The sequence below is a fragment of the Eurytemora carolleeae genome, unplaced genomic scaffold (genome assembly GCF_000591075.1).
Source record: "Eurytemora carolleeae unplaced genomic scaffold, Eaff_2.0 scaffold859, whole genome shotgun sequence".
In the NCBI taxonomy this organism is placed as follows: Eukaryota; Metazoa; Arthropoda; class Copepoda; order Calanoida; family Temoridae; genus Eurytemora; species Eurytemora carolleeae.
Genome location: NW_019396772.1, coordinates 64,664 through 80,750, shown reverse-complemented (window position 1 = coordinate 80,750; position 16,087 = coordinate 64,664). Strand labels below are relative to the sequence as shown.

Below are 16,087 nucleotides of genomic sequence, written 5' to 3'. Positions count from 1 at the left end.
GTTCTCAATTAAACTCGTCAAATATAAACAAAACGGATTTTTATTCTAAATTTTTATGAATTGTTTGAAAAAATGTAAAATAGTTTGTTCAAGATTCAAGAAATGTTGTCTCCGAAAGTTACGATAGGTTTTCTGTGTGTGATTGGTTCCACACCATTGATCTCATCGCTCTCGTCCGTTCTAAAATATAAAAGACTTAATTTGGTACAGAGTGTCCCACGAAACATGACAGTAGTAAGACGAATCAAAGGTCGTCTTTGATCTTGTAAAAATATGGCATTTATTCGTAAACCTAATTTTAGAAGTAAAATTTTAGATTTAATAAGAACAAAATACCATTTATCTCGGCTTTTCCAAAATGTGGTCTGCCTTTTACTTGTGCTTGCAATATTACCGGAGATATGAAGAATTTCGTTCAGATTTCGACAATTTTATTTTTATTTAATAAAAGTGAAATTTGAACGAAATTCTTAATATCTCCGGAAATATTGACAGCACAAAAAAGGTAAGACTACATTTTGGAAATGCCAGGACTAGAAGAAATTAGAGTGGCGACTATATGTCACAAATAAATTCAAAACTCTAAGACGACTTTCAAGTCGTCTTGCTACTGTCATGTTTCGTGGGACACCCTGTAGTTCCAAATAAATGCATATCCATAGTTTTACAGGGGCATATTTGGAAGAATTGCCACCAGAAAATCCGGGAGAAATTAAACATTAAGTGTATTCACCCCTTTCGCCTAAAACTTTCTATATAAAACTTTCTATATGAAATGTCAAAGAGTACTTAAATTGCATGTAAACCGTTTAGAAGACTCGTAATTTCAAGTGATATTAATTTTTATAGGTATGGCCGATAAAAACGGTTCCCTTTTAACCTTTAACAGATCAATAATGTGGGAAAAAACGTCGTTTTTCTAGCTTAAGTGTTCGATTCTGACAATTTCCTTCATATTTTATCTGAAGTAGAAATGTGCAAGATACTTTACAGAAAACTTACGATTAAATATACCCTACTAACTCAAAACTCTAAAAATACAAAAGCCTCTATATAGGTAAACGTATTTTTAGGTATATTTACGTAAAATTCGTATGCTCAACTTTTTAGTAAAGAACTTGCGGATATTTACGTATTTAACATACCAAGCGATATGTTCTTAAGTGCTAAGGTTTTCCAGAAACGTATTTTAAAGAATAATTGTGAATACTTTTTACCAAGTAATTTTTATTAGTCTTGAGGTTTTTATTTTACGTATTTTTTCTTTACTTAAAAAATTTCATACTACGCAAGTAATTTTACGTTTTTTTTACATGTTTTTTGTTTTTTTCTTTCTTTACTAAATAATTGCATTTTTTAGAATTAAAAGTTTGATGCAAACCTTTCGTATTTTTACGGATGAAAAATACGTATTTTTACCTAGGAAATGGTTACAAAAATACGTATTTTGAAGTATTTCAAATCTAAAAATAAGTATATATATATATATGAATGTCATACATATTTCTAAGTTTTCCGGTTAGTAGGGTAATCTACTTTCAAAGAGAAGATGATTAATATCTATGTGCATTCATGATCAGACAAAGCTAACAAGGATATCAATGTGATCGAATACGAGCTTGCAGCTATTGTTGGATGTGATTTGATGTCTCAACATGAAGTTGTAAAAGAAAATCAACCATCTTCAGAATCCTGACTTCAAGCAGATGGTATTCTGCGACGAGAAACTGTCCAAGATTATTCCCATCAAGGAATTCTAGGGGGTTGCAATGACGAAGGACTTGAAGAACCATATTAACGTTAAATAATCATCTTCTCTTTGATAGTAGATTACCCTACTAACCGGAAAACCTAGAAATACGTATTACATTTGTATAAATACGTATTTTTAGATTTGAAATACTTAAACATACGTATTTTCGTAACCTATCAGACAAAGCTTACAAGGATATCGATGTGAACGAATATGCTATTCTATAAATTTAGTGTTCTTGACTTTAAATCCCTTTAAAAATCATTTTTAAACCGTATTTCCCATGTTGTCCTACAAAACGGTTAAAAATGAGCTAGATAGAACAAATTATTATTGTTTACCTAGGTTTACTAACGAGAAGAGATGTTTTCAGATCTTGCAAGGATTGATCGCTTAGACTCACAAGATCAGAAAACGGAGATCTTCCAAGAGAGTTTGGGGATCTTCCAAGGGAACTCGGGGATTTGGGCGATCTTGGACTTTTAGCCATGGATCGTTCTGATTTTGCTCTATGATGTCCTGGTATAGGTCGGGCAGGTGTAGAGCTTCCTGTTTGTGCCTGCTCCCAACAATATTCGAAATTACTCTCGTTCTCCTTCCCGTACTGTTCTCCTCTAAACCCTCCCTTCAACTCCTGGTCCTTCTGGTAGTTGTTGATCTGGGACAGGAGCTCGGATTCAGAACCTTCGTTCAGGTTGAGACCTGTTATCTTGTTGAAGAGTTCAGTAGGAGAGAGTACGTCAGGAACACCCCACCTGTTAAAAAACTTAAGCCGAGAATTAGAATATTCACTTTTTATAGTCAAGTTATTCATCTACAGACACTAACTTCGGAGAGATCGAAAGAATTTATAGATTGTCGACTTGACAATTTTTAAATGGGTTTACTATTTTACCTAAATCTCAGTCAAAGGCGCAACTAGGGGGGGGGGCCGGGCGCCCTCCATAGCACCTGAGAGGGGGGCCCACCCCCCACCCCCTGCAGAATGAAAAGAAAGATCGGCAAATATCATTATCACAAGAGTCAGGAATAATAAAACCAAAAGAGTTATTGTAGAAATTGTATTCTACTATGGTTAGTTGGTTTACACCACTCGGTGTAAGGAGTTAGGGATTAGAATATTTGAGTTTGTCGCAAAAACTTCCAAATCTAGAGAACAGTCTGAGACTGAACCTTGCTATCATATTTGATAACTGTTAACTGTTCTTTGAAAGAACTTCTATAAAATCGAAAATGAAATAAGATTATGAATGTTGGTTAGAATGATCGATCTTAAATTCAATAACTTCAATAGAAAACGTAACATTATCTGTCCTTTTTCGATGTAGATGATTAAAATTATATATGCATTTTGATGTGGTTTTTTTTCAGAATATATAAATGATTATTTCTTGTACTTATATCTGTAATTAAGAATTGATTGAATCATATCGTTAATTTTACAGTTGTTGAAAGTATAAACTTTTAAAAACACAAGAAAAAAATGATTTGAATTGTACGAACACAGCCAAATCTGCATGCAACAACTGAAAATTTCCTTTTTTCGACATCAAACCCTTAAACAAGCACTTTTATTTCTAAAATATTTTCTCACGAAGAGCAAGCCCCCCCCCCCCCATAGCAAAAGTGCTAGTTGCGCCTTTGATTCTCAGTAATTGAAAAAAAATAGCCATAAAATATGCAGGAACATTTTAAAGAGCTCCATATAATTATTCAATTGAAAAAAACTAAATACCTGCTCCATATTATCAGTAATTTAAAAAACGACATTTATAAATTGTTTCGATGTGTCCGAGGTTAAACTGTAGAAAATGAGAAAACAAATCTTACATTTGAGACGTTAGTGCAGTCTCTGAAGAGAAATGCGAGTCCACTGGGATGGATTGGTTCAACGGCCTGACTCACATCAATAAACCAACATTCTCCGTCGTACCACAGGATATTGTACTCAGAGAGGTCAGCGTGTACAAGATGACAGATATTGTACAGTTCAATCTGGAATTCAATTAAATGTATGTCTTGCGGTTCAAATCAATAAATGTAGGAAACAAGCTTAGCTATTTTTCCATAATTTCTTGATAAAAAAAACTGAAGTTTATTATTATAAATTAAAAGGTTTACCATCATCTCCTCAACTTGTTTATAAGCAGTCTCCACTTGAGACTTGGACATCTTTTCCACAGCAAACTTTAGTTTAGGAGCTGGTTGTCCATCCCGTCCTATGAAGGACATTACAAGGACATGCTTCTTTAGGACAACCACGTCCGGAACCCTGAACAGGAAAAAATTGTATCAAGATGCTCCCACAAACTCTAATTTCTTGAACATTAAGCGATAGAAGACATGAAATACTTTGTTCTTTTTTAAAGATATCAATAGAAAGCAAAGAAAGCAAGGTGTACAATCAGATATGGTACATTTAGTTTATTTAAAGCATTAGCTATTTTTCCAAAAAGATCCTACCTGATTCCTCCTTTAGCCATTTTTGTTAGATTATGTAATTCCTTCTCCGCCCACATATGGATAATCTTCCTAGGATTCTGCTTCCCAAACCTATCCTTGAACCTGTAATCATCCCGGATATATTTGTCCCGGGTCTTGAACTCGTTCAGGGTGGTTTTAAAAACCTTCACTGCGCATTCTTTAGGAACATTGAAGGGAGTTTCTGGACCTTCTTCGGGTCCAGGACCACCGTCAGCGTGCATGATAACCGCCTCTTTTCCGGTAGATATTACACCATTCACGGCATCTAGTATACCACCGTTCACAAGTTTGAACAAGAGAACACGGGTTTTGGGATCTACTGCTTGCTCTGCAACCGCTCTTTCCTCCTTATCCTGAATTCGGTTCTTCCGTTTTCCTTCCTTCACGGAGAAATTTCGGATTTTATTATAAACCTTGTTGGAAAGCTGCATGTCAAACCCTCCCCCATCTCCCGTATGTATCCCAGGAGGAAACTCCATAATCCTCTTCGCATTCTCTCTCTGGGTCATCTCAGTATCATGCTTTGTAATCATCTTCTCTCCTAGTTTCTTGTATCCGCATCTAGGCATAGCTCCAACCTCCTTCTCTTTAGTCTCAAATACGTCCCAGTCTCGTTTACGATCATCCTGACATAAATATCTTAACTCTCATAAAAAGTAAAAAGTGTAACTGTGCAAAATTCAAGCTATCTTTGAAGAAGTTAGATTTTACAATGGAATACTTCAAATTGGCACTAAAACTATTCGGCAAAAGTTAAAAATCTAATTTTAAAAAACGAGTTCCTCAATAAAAACAATATTTTTTGGGGGTATCAAGTTAATAAATTTATAGGTTGGGAAAGGAAGTTAAACAAACAAAATTAACGAACCTGATTTAGATATTCATCATCTTCATCGTCTTCGCTATCATCCCAAATAATATTCTCTGGAACCATCCTGTACTTCGAGTAGGTTACTCGAACCTTAGAAGTTCCGTTAACGTGAGCTTCTTCCTAAATAATCATTGATATTTCAATCTGAACGCTGCTCCCGTTTGTTTATACTCAAATCATAATTTCTACACATTTCAGACGAAATTTCTCCTGGAATAATCTGTTCTGCAACTAGTGTATACCCTTGCCTAGAACTACTCTAGAAATAAATCAATCGGAACCGTCCTCCTGTTCTAAGCAACTTTAGAGCTAAATCCCCATGTTTCAACCTGAACCCTCCTCCTGTTCTAAGCAACTTTAGAGCTAAATCCCCATGTTTCAACCTGAACCCTCCTCCTGTTCAAACCTACACTAGAGCTGAATCACCCATTTCAACCTGAACCCTCCACCTGTTCTAAGTAACTCTAGAGCTAAATCCTCATGTTTCAACCTGAACCCTTCTCCTGTTCAAAGTAAGAGCTGAATCCCTCGGTTTCTATTTACGTACTCATGTACCTTTAAGTATATTCACAGATGTACAATCCCATTCTTGTTTGACTTTATTTGGTATATCTATATATAACCCTATATTCTTTTTGTGACCAGATCTGATCAATATATACTTCTTTAATTTGCAACCACATCGATTCTTAGAGAGAGACCTCCTCATGTTCTAACCTACCTACACTAGAGATGAATCACCCTCTTCAACCTGAACGCTCCTCCTGTTTTAACCCACACTAGCTAAATCCCACACTTCAACCAAAACCCTCCTCCTGATCTAAGTAACTCTAGAGCTAAATCCCCCTGTTTCAACTTGAACCCTCCCCCTGTTCTAAGTCACTCTAAAGCTGAATCCCTTGTTTTAACCTAAACCCTGCTACTGTTTTAACCTACACTAGAGCTGAATCACCCTTTTCAATCTGAACCCTCTTCCTTTTCTCACCTGTTGTAAAGCTGAATCAAACTCTCTATCATATTGTTTCTGAAGCATCTGCGCGATCAAAAAATCATCTGCATCAGTACTCAGCTCTGCTGGAGCAGATTTAATAAGTGGATTCTCCAGGTTGTCTGAAGATAATACTCCGAGTTCCAACTTGTTTAAATGTTCAGCTAATTCTTCAGACATTACTTCAGTTAAAGAAACGCTACTCACGGTTTCTACAGCTCCCCAACTGAACTTTTTAGCTTCACCGTTCATCCTGAAAAGTGAATTTTAATCATTTTTTGTCCTAATTGAGCCGGTGTTCAAAATTCAATTTTAAATTCGTACCTGTAAAATTTGAAGTGCAGTTAACGTAAAAAATCTGAATGAATTTTCTGAAAAATTATATTAGAGGTATGGATAATGGGTATATACTTTATATTACTCTCAATACCAATTTCCAAGTGTGCATTTCTAGTTTTCCTGTACGCCTTTGGGTTAATCATTTAGAATAATGAAAAATTTGTTTTATGTTCTTTGAGTTCTTTAGTTTTATCAAATTGTACTTCAGGCGACCAATTGTAAAAAAAATTAACCACGTATATGCTCTATAAACTTGTCATAAGACAGTTTCTTAGCTATTTAACCACATTTTAAGACTCTTCCGATATTCGTAATCAGATTGTTTTTATCACCTTGGTATTGCACAATATGTGTACATTTTTGGCCTGTATTGGAGTCTTGAAACTTGAAAACTGGCTTGACTAGTTTCTGCATGCTGGACGCGCTTTCTAACATTAGTCAAGTTTATTTATAAATCCGTCTGTACTCTGTAGTACTGTTCTCTTGCTGGAATTCTAAATTTGGTTCATAATTTTTCTTCAAAAAGTGAAATTGTCCATATTTATTACCATAATGATGTTTAAGAACTTAGTTCTCCATTGTATACTGATCACAGCGTTTGTATCAATATTTATTAATGAATTTGATATTTGATATAACACGTAGAACTGTGAATTACAGTAACATGAAGTGACATACCATAAGTAGTAGGGGTCTGTCCCAGAGAACGATTTTTGGACCCCCTCCCCCTCCTATCAATTTTTTACTTGACCTTTTCGACAATTTTCAACAAAATTAGTATATATTAAGGGTTAGGTAAGGTTAACACACTCTTTTGTGTCGTGCGCTGCGGCAAGGACATTCTAGGGACTGAGCGCTGCTGCTAGGGCAGTCTAGGGGGCCGAGCGCTGCAGCTAGGACAGGCTAGGTGCTGAGCACTGCGACTAGGACAGGCTTGGGTGCCGGACGCTGCGGCCTCATGACCAACTTGAGCCTTGTGTTAAATATGAGATGCATGCATGTACTAAATTATTAGGAGTGGGGGGGAGGGGTTCTCAAGGAAATTACCAATAGTTGGCCCTTGGTAAACCTCTATAATGGAATTAACTACTTCCTTCTTACTACCCATTGGCGAACGATGAAGATTTTAACCAGTTCATGTTTACAAGCCATCTTTCAGTGATGTTCACTAACCTTTGTTCATTCTTTTTCAGCTGAATTACCTAAACATTCTTTTTAATTTGACCGACTTAATTTTTTCAGATTGACATAATCCTGGGTAAAGATGAATCAGGCCGAGGTTGGGAAATTGATTTCTCAAATGAGGTTCAAGGTACAACCCAAACCCTGGTTACTGGTCTCCAAGGAGTCATTGAATCGAGGGATGAGAGGACAGCTCCTCGCCACCAGGAAGTCCGTGACGGCCCTCATCAAAGACGAGAGGGTGGAGTTCACATACGGTCGAGGAGTTGTTGCCCGGGAGTATACAGAGAGATTACTCCAGGAAGCTGTTGCACACGGAGATAAACACATTCCAACCATGGACCTGGCGAGCTGGTGGCTCACGGATAAATCATTAGTTCATAAATTGTTTAAGGTTTTGGTTCCAAGGTTCCAGGATATGTCCTGCTCCTATACCAGGATGCTCAAGGCTCCGATGGTCTATAAACCGGAAGGTGGTCCCATCGAGGGGAAAGATAGAGTTGTCCTGGAGCTCCGAGGAAACCCGTTCCCTCCTCTTTTTTACAGTAATACTGAACCTAACCGGGCTCATATTCACAATGTTCTGCTCAACGAGGCGAGACGAGAAGCGAGATTACAAAAAGAATATAATTTAAACCAAGGAGCTAAATAAACATCATGATAAACCTAAATAATTATGCATTTCTATTTCAGATCCCCATGGAGGGGGAGACATCAGAGCTGGATAATCTAGATTCCGAGCTCGTCATGTCTTTCTACGACCAGTACCATGCTGATGACATGAGCAAGGTATACGGGGACATCTCGAGTAGAGAGGAAGACACTGGAGTTCTAGATCTCAAGAACAATTTAGCTCTTTCATTAATACCAGATGTTACTCCACAAACATCTCAGGTTCGCAACAATATTTGGGCAAATATTTTGATTTCGACCAGCAATAAACCTACTATTGGGTCATAAGAATTGCCACAAAAAATTGGGGCCCGATCAGTACAGCTGTTTTGTCGGTTATTGGACTCAAACAAACATACAACCAGACAACCAATATATATTTATGTATATTAAACTGGGTCAAAACATTCACCAAATAGTTAACCATATGAAATAAGTAACCCCCAGAATATTGTAAATACACCATTTAATGTACTTAAATATTGCGAACTTTCAATAGCTTTTCCAAAAATATTGCTTTCATTGGACTTCAGGCAGCAGTTTTCACGGTGGTGCATTGAACCCTTAGTCTGGGATTTCATCTTGGGTTTCCTATCAGACTTAAACTTGATTTATTTGATATAATATAACTGTGAAGGTATGGAACCTGCCAGATCTGCTGGTGGGTCTGGACGGGTTGCAGCGACTTCAGTCTGTCTCCGAACCGACTCCTGTCTGCTCCTCCTCCTCCAACCAACTCTCTTCTCTTTCTATCATTCCCTCCAGTTCATCGATCCTTCAACAAACCAACTCTAACATTCTCAACAACTCTTCTTTAGAGCTTTCCAAGGTACATATATCAAGTTTCTAAAATGGCTAAATTATAAATAATATTTTGTTTTGTTTTCAGTCTTACCAAAGTGACCTCAGACCTTTTATATTTGATAATTTCCGGCACTGTACTGATTCATTATTGGAAGGTAAGTTTACATATTAAAGAAAACACGTATTAAGTTAATAAGTTAGTTACTTATTTACAAGAAATGTATACGGATTAGGGCCTTCATCCAAAAAACTGAGCTTTTTGGACAGGAGGGTTAATAGAAATAATCAAGCCCCGTTGCCCCGTTTATAAGATTAGATATAGTTTATTGTAAAAAAAAAACACATACAATTCCAGGTAAAAAATCTGCAACTATTTTTATATAGTTTATGTATGTATTATATCAATTAGGATGAGATTATCTTTCGCTGTTTTTGGTATTATCCCCACCTAATTAACATTAAAAAGTTTACAATATGATGAATATTACCAAGTTTTGAAAGTTATTGTATTGTAAATGTATAGTATTGTTAATGTATTGTATTGTAAATGTATTGTATTGTAAATGTATTGTATTGTAAATGTATTGTATTGTAAATGTATTGTATTGTAAATGTATTGTATTTAAATGTATTGTATTGTAAATGTATTGTAAATGTATTGTAAATGTATTTATTGTATTGTAAATATATTGTATTGTAGATGTATTGTGTTGTAAATGTTTTGTAAATATCCATAATTTGGAGGACGGACGAATTTGAAGTTAGCATGTAAAACTTAAACCTCTTTATAAAATTTCTCCAAAATTATCCTTGTATCTTCTTTTCGAAAATAAATTTTGTTTTCTTTTACAGGGTTGGGTATACTTCCTCCGAGTGTTCAAACACCAGTGAAGAGTGAACCCTGTCTCTCCAATTCTTACAATGGATTAGACAACCTGGAGCTAGAGATCACTCCCTTCGAGCTTAATCTCAAATCCGAACCTGGTTTGAACCCTATTGTCAATATCTCAAGTATCTCTAGTATCTCAAACCTGTCAAATATCTCGTGTAGTTCCAGCATATCTAGTATCTCTAATCTCTCCAACTATTCTAATATCTCCGGGTTGGATATTATCAGTAGCTCTAGGTGTGAATCTCCCCTTGGTGTTGATCCTCTGATTGCTCAGCACTGCACCCTTCTACCTCCTGAATTAGTTTCAGAGCAAGGAATTCTTCTCCCTGGCCTTAGAACCGCTAATTTTGTAGCGACAGGTGAAAAATTTACTAAAATATATCACGTTTTCTACGAGAGGCCATTTCCAACATTTCAAAAAAATATGGCTTCTAAGAACAAACTTCAATATTTGTTTTCTAAAATTTAAAAAAAGAAAAAGTGTAACTAAAAAAATGAATTTTTGTTTCTTAGTAACTAAACAACTTAACAATCTCAATGTAAATCTTTGTTTTGAGAAATAAAAAGAAAAGAGTCAAATTAATGAAGGAAATAATCTTGAAATTAAAAGTAGAAGATTTATTACGGAAAAAAAAACATCTAAACCTAGCTGACTCTTCCTTTTCAGAGAAAAAAATCAAACCCTCAAAATATATTTAACACATTCCTATATCTTATTCCTGTACTAATAAATGTGAAATTTCTTCAGTTGACGATATTACGGACCATCCGATGTCTGAAGCAGCACAGGCTTTCATACAGGAATCTCTCAAAGAGGTAAAATTTCGAAATCTTTTATCAATTTGTAAATTTCAATGTTATTTTTTTCCTGCAGGAGGATGAGTGTTTGGATCGACCGATGGAGATGGATTCCAACCCAACGTACAAACGCTGTCATCTTTGTGTGAGAATATTCTCAACCAAAGCTAATCTTAGGTATCCTTTAATCTTTTAATTTAGCCCGTTTTACAATATTATTCTCTCAGCATCAGAACTCCAGGATATGCCAAAACCCTGCGGGGGGTTTTCACGTTGCAGTCGAGCTAAACTTTTTACTCTGTATTCATATATTTCTCTTAACATAAAAAAGTTTGTCTTTCACATCTTTCAAACCCGGAATGAGTTTCTGTATTCAGTTATCATATTCTTCACATATATTTTTTATGCACCCGGATTAAGGTTCTGTATTATTGAATTTACATGTCCTTTACGCATTGTATATCATGTATACCCGGAGTAAGGTTCTGTATTGTTTAGATTTCATATCCTTCATGTATATCTAGTATACCCGGAGTAAGGTTCTGTATTATATAGTTCAAACATCCTTCATGTTTATTTAGTATACCCGGAGTAAGGTTCTGTATTGTTTCTCATATTCTATATGTATTGTTTGGTTCACATATTCGTCATGTACATCTAGTATACCCTGAGTAAAGTTCTATATGTATTGTTTAGTTCACATATTCGTCTTGTACATCTAGTATACCCTGAGTAAAGTTCTATATGTATTGTTTAGTTCACATATTCGTCATGTACATCTAGTATACCTTGAGTAAAGTTCTATATGTATTGTTTGGTTCACATATTCGTCATGTACATCTAGTATACCTTGAGTAAAGTTCTATATGTATTGTTTGGTTCACATATTCGTCATGTACATCTAGTATACCCTGAGTAAAGTTCTATATGTATTGTTTAGTTCACATATTCGTCATGTACATCTAGTATACCCTGGGTAAAGTTCTATAATCTATATGTATTGTTTAGTTCACATATTCGTCATGTACATCTAGTATACCCTGGGTAAAGTTCTATAATCTATATGTATTGTTTAGTTCACATATTCGTCTTGTACATCTAGTTTACCCTGGGTAAAGTTCTATAATCTATATGTATTGTGTAGTTCACATATTCGTCATGTACATCTAGTATACTCTGGGTAAAGTTCTATGTTTAGTTCACATATTCGTCATGTAAATCTAGTATACCCTGAGTAAAGTTCTATGTTTAGTTCACATATTCGTCTTGTACATCTAGTATACCGTTCTATAATCTATATGTATTGTGTAGTTCACATATTCGTCATGTACATCTAGTATACTCTGGGTAAAGTTCTATGTTTAGTTCACATATTCGTCATGTAAATCTAGTATACCCTGAGTAAAGTTCTATGTTTAGTTCACATATTCGTCATGTACATCTAGTATACCCTGGGTAAAGTTCTATAATCTATATGTATTGTTTAGTTCACATATTCGTCATGTACATCTGGGAGAAACTAAACACAGTAGGGTGAAGAGTATTCCTTGTCTTCACTGTCACAAGATGTTCTCAAGAAAGGTAAACAATATTCTAAAATGTCAAACTAATTTTCAGCTCCAAACTTAAGTAATTTGTTAAAATCTAGCTTTCTTAAGAACAGGGAGTTTTTAGAAACCCTTGAATTGAGATTTGGACATAATATCACGCAGTTGTCAACGAATATTTTATTCATTCTAGTCAAATCTGGTTTTATCTAAAATAATACAAATTACTTCAAATAGTTAAAATCAAACAGGAACTAAAAAGAAATATACACACGTTTACTGAAATATCTCGGTGTTCTTAGAGTTGAGTCTTCTCCATGTACTTGTTTACGTTCTGTAGACTTCTAAACTCCTCTTTTGGGACCATATACGTGGACTTCTAAACTCCTCTTTTGGGACCATATCCTTTGTTCTTTTAACCTCCTCTTTTGGGACAATATCCTTTGGACTTCTAAACTTCTCTTTTTGGACCATATACGTGGACTTCTAAACTCCTCTTTTGGGACCATATCCTTTGGACTTCTAAACTCTTCTTTTGGGACCATATCTTTTGGACTTCTAAACTCCTCTTTTGGGACCATATCCTTTGGACTTATATCCTCCTCTTTAATGACCATATCCTTTGGACTTCTAAACTCCTCTTTTGGGACCATATCCTTTGGACTTATATCCTCCTCTTTAATGACCATATCCTTTGGACTTCTAAACTCCTCTTTTGGGACCATATCCGTGGATTTCTAAACTCCTCTTTTGGGACCATATCCGGGGTCTTCTAAACTCCTCTTAGGTAACCATATTCGGGGTCTGTGTTCGGTGTTTTTGTAGATTACTTGTTTGTTTATGATTAATTGATTGAGTATTTTTTTTTCTAAATGACTGATAGAATTATTATAATTGTTGATTCATTGATTTATTTCTAGGGTCACATGACCGAGCATGTGAGAACAGTGCACGAAGGAAAAAAGAGAATCTATAAAGAAGTTAACTGCCAGGTAAAATAAAAAATATTTAGAAGAAAAATTGATAGTTAAAACTTGATATTCTTTTTTTTCAATCTCAAAATAAACATGTATTAGAATAAAACAAAACAAAACAAAAAAGTTTGGGCGAGAGAAAGAAAAAAATGTAAAAATTAATAAAAAACCTTAATTTTAGACTTGAATAAAATTCTAATAAAAGATTTAAAAGTAAGATTTATCAGCTTACAATGACATATTTCAGAAATCAATATTATACAATATACAGGGTCTCCCAAACCATATTGGTTCGTTAGTAGCTCTAAATTGCGGCTTTCGTGACTAATAAAAAAATTTAAAATGAATAAATCTATATATAAATTTGGCTTGTCTGTCTTTTTTTTTTTAAATCCGCAAAATTTTCTTCTTCTTTGTTTTAAAATGTAAACAAAAAGAACATGTTCACAATTAAATAGAAGATGGGCGCTTCAGCCTAGTTATTTTATAAGTTGTATAAGGCTAATATAAAAAGCATACAGAAAATACTAGGGTTTTCGAGTATTATGTGCAATGTTAATATTTTGCGTTAAACCTTGGAAATAATTTAATATGGGATGCTCTGTATGACGAAAACTTAATCCAACCCAAATCTTTATTTTCAGCACTGCGGGAAAACCTTCCGGCGGAAGTGGGGATTAAATATTCATATCTCATCGGCCCACGCTGACGTTGTGTCCTCTCTACTCAAGCAATAACATGGAATACATCCAACCAACCATATGTACCAACCAGAGGCGTAATCAGGAGAAGGCTTATGTTTTTTAGAGCCCCACTGGGTGCTGAGCCCCTTCCATGGAAAGAAAATAATTTAAGTCAACCTGGAAAAATTCCTGAGAAAGCCCCTGGTACCAACCTCATCTAACACTGTGACCCCCTTCCATGAATCTGGGTCACTTAATTTACCCTAAATTTACACTCGTTGCCTAGTTAACTATCTGAGATGTTAGCAGAGATATTATGTAACTATGACCTTGAGATTTTATATTGTGTAACTGACCCGCTGCCGTTAATTTTATTAAGTTTAAGTTGAGCTGTTTGTCAGCTAGTCCTAGAACCCTGTCATAAGAAAATATTGGTGCTATATTATTTTGCTCAAGTTTGTTAAATGATTTTAATTTTAATAAAGAATTGTTGCTCTATATGTAAATATGAATTAAAAACCCGTTAAACCTGTTTCAGATCAATATGCCGTACATGAAACGCCAGCTCCACTGGATTTCTAGAACTGTTATGGTCCAGAATAATAATGTCGAGGAGGCACTGAAGGTTGTATTTTCTGATGATAGAAATTCTTTTCAGTCTATATTTTGAGTAGTAGTAAAGCCAAAGACCACAATTACTAGAGGTTAAATCTTTATTAAAAGCACTGAAGTTCCCTTCAATGAGGAACACAGTAGAATCAACTTGTGGTCAAGGAGATATCGCTAAATGATTTTTCTCTCGGAAATTTCATCGTTTATTTAAGGCTTCCGCGTTCGATTTCTAGTTTATTCGTTGTAGATTAGCACTTTTTTCATACAATGTTCCGTGCTCGGACCCTAAGGGTAAAATTCCAATCAAAACCTTCTAAAAATAACTTTTCTTTCAAACCACAAATGTCAACTATTAACTAACGAGCGAAAAATTTGAAAGATTTTAATTGGTTAAAATCAATTAGTCTTGGTAAAATGTTCAATGATTATGATCTAGATCTTTTTTTAAGGGTCCGGGTCCGCATAAAAAAAATTGATCCTAAGTACTGATTCTAAGGTTGTCATGTTTGGAATTTTTATCGTTACAAGATTAAGACTTTGGTTATTTAAAGGATTATTTAAGTAAAAAATAAATTAATTAGAGAAATATAAATTCAATGGATTATCAATTGTTTTATAATTCTAGTTGTTGAACAGCATAATGTCCCGTGAAGGAATGTATTCAAGATGGATGAAAACTCGCTACTACGAGAAACCCTGTCAGGTAATAACTTTTTCCAATTTCCAAATGTGAAGGAAAAATTTAATTTTTTATAGATGTAAAGAATAATAGGAATTTTTCCAAATGTAGAGAAAAAGTTGGATTTTTTCTAAATGTTAAGGAAAAAAAGTTTTTTTTTCTGAATGTGAATAATTGTTTTTTCCAAATGTTAAGACAAAATGTTTTCAGAGCAATAATCTTTAAATGGGTGCTTGAACGACTAAAATATAAAGTATTTAATTTTAATTCTTTAAAGTTGTAATCTCTGTTCGTCTGTTTGTTTGTCCGATCATAACTCAGGAACCCCTGAACCAATTTGCCTCAAATTTTGATTGGGGAACTCGGGAGACCCACGGGAATGTCCTTAGCTTGGTTTTGAGATTCTAAATTGAGTGGGTCGACTTAAATAGCGATTGTGTAAACCTTTGATTTCTCGATCCAACAGAATTTCTAGTTTGAACAGTTTAAGGTGAAATATTTAAGGTTTACGACATAGGGTTGCAAAGATAAAGGGATTTAAAATTAAAAATCAAATTTTGCGGTAGACTCAATTCCTCTAATCAAAATTCGAATTCAATTTACAGTGTAAACTAACTTTTATGTGTTATAGGTTAGACAGCGAGTGAATTATGAGAAGAGCAGAGCAATCTATAACGAAGATATGAACGAGAAAATTAGATTTATTATGAGAAAAAATAGAAAAGATCCATATCCAGGATGTTGAATCTTCTTTTGTAGCATTTAATTAAAATAAATAATTTAACTAAGATTTATTTACAAAAAATTTA

At 34.7% G+C, this 16,087-nt stretch overlaps 4 protein-coding genes across 5 annotated transcripts; 3 read left to right on the top strand and 1 right to left on the bottom strand.

The window, feature by feature from the left end:
* Nucleotides 1-22: 22 nt before the first annotated feature.
* On the bottom strand, nt 23-6,529 carry LOC111708507 (serine/threonine-protein kinase RIO3). Its single transcript, XM_023481906.1, has 8 exons — nt 6,421-6,529; nt 6,094-6,349; nt 5,106-5,228; nt 4,217-4,863; nt 3,875-4,025; nt 3,584-3,748; nt 2,095-2,519; nt 23-180 (listed from the first exon to the last, which is right to left on the bottom strand). Exons 2-8 carry the CDS (start codon nt 6,346-6,348, stop codon nt 96-98), a joined length of 1,851 nt encoding a protein of 616 aa, XP_023337674.1. The 5' UTR covers nt 6,349; nt 6,421-6,529; the 3' UTR covers nt 23-95.
* Nucleotides 6,530-7,650: 1,121 nt separating this feature from the next.
* On the top strand, nt 7,651-8,311 carry LOC111708501 (39S ribosomal protein L17, mitochondrial). The gene has a single exon (XM_023481901.1). The coding sequence runs from the start codon at nt 7,700-7,702 to the stop codon at nt 8,267-8,269; it is 570 nt and encodes a 189-aa protein (XP_023337669.1). The 5' UTR covers nt 7,651-7,699; the 3' UTR covers nt 8,270-8,311.
* LOC111708500 (zinc finger E-box-binding homeobox 2) lies at nt 8,299-14,526 on the top strand. 2 transcript variants are annotated; one of them, XM_023481899.1, is made up of 9 exons: nt 8,299-8,511; nt 8,927-9,118; nt 9,179-9,248; nt 9,946-10,344; nt 10,734-10,801; nt 10,860-10,960; nt 12,271-12,364; nt 13,251-13,322; nt 13,949-14,526. In XM_023481899.1, exons 1-9 carry the CDS (start codon nt 8,317-8,319, stop codon nt 14,039-14,041), a joined length of 1,284 nt encoding a protein of 427 aa, XP_023337667.1. In that variant the 5' UTR covers nt 8,299-8,316; the 3' UTR covers nt 14,042-14,526. The 2 variants fall into 2 exon arrangements, with proteins under 2 accessions (XP_023337667.1, XP_023337668.1); XM_023481900.1 differs by lacking the exons at nt 12,271-12,364; nt 13,251-13,322; nt 13,949-14,526 and adding an exon at nt 11,541-11,595.
* Nucleotides 14,515-16,068, top strand: LOC111708502 (28S ribosomal protein S21, mitochondrial). Its single transcript, XM_023481902.1, has 3 exons — nt 14,515-14,612; nt 15,225-15,302; nt 15,910-16,068. Exons 1-3 carry the CDS (start codon nt 14,532-14,534, stop codon nt 16,021-16,023), a joined length of 273 nt encoding a protein of 90 aa, XP_023337670.1. The 5' UTR covers nt 14,515-14,531; the 3' UTR covers nt 16,024-16,068.
* The last annotated feature ends 19 nt before the right edge of the window (nt 16,069-16,087 follow it).

What these genes read in the sequence shown, in the direction of transcription:
- LOC111708507 (XM_023481906.1), bottom strand. Translation starts at nt 6,348, where the DNA reads ATGAACGGTGAAGCTAAAAAGTTCAGTTGGGGAGCTGTAGAAACCGTG. An exon ending in ACTGCACTAACGTCTCAAAT is followed by an intron (nt 2,520 to 3,583) that starts GTAAGATTTGTT and finishes TCTCGGCTTAAG; the next exon opens with TTTTTTAACAGGTGGGGTGT. An exon ending in CTTCTCGTTAGTAAACCTAG is followed by an intron (nt 181 to 2,094) that starts GTAAACAATAAT and finishes TTTATATTTTAG; the next exon opens with AACGGACGAGAGCGATGAGA.
- LOC111708501 (XM_023481901.1), top strand. Translation starts at nt 7,700, where the DNA reads ATGAATCAGGCCGAGGTTGGGAAATTGATTTCTCAAATGAGGTTCAAG.
- LOC111708502 (XM_023481902.1), top strand. Translation starts at nt 14,532, where the DNA reads ATGCCGTACATGAAACGCCAGCTCCACTGGATTTCTAGAACTGTTATG. An exon ending in ATGTCGAGGAGGCACTGAAG is followed by an intron (nt 14,613 to 15,224) that starts GTTGTATTTTCT and finishes TTATAATTCTAG; the next exon opens with TTGTTGAACAGCATAATGTC. An exon ending in ACTACGAGAAACCCTGTCAG is followed by an intron (nt 15,303 to 15,909) that starts GTAATAACTTTT and finishes TATGTGTTATAG; the next exon opens with GTTAGACAGCGAGTGAATTA.
- LOC111708500 (XM_023481899.1), top strand. Translation starts at nt 8,317, where the DNA reads ATGGAGGGGGAGACATCAGAGCTGGATAATCTAGATTCCGAGCTCGTC. An exon ending in CTTCTTTAGAGCTTTCCAAG is followed by an intron (nt 9,119 to 9,178) that starts GTACATATATCA and finishes TTTTGTTTTCAG; the next exon opens with TCTTACCAAAGTGACCTCAG. An exon ending in CGCTAATTTTGTAGCGACAG is followed by an intron (nt 10,345 to 10,733) that starts GTGAAAAATTTA and finishes AAATTTCTTCAG; the next exon opens with TTGACGATATTACGGACCAT.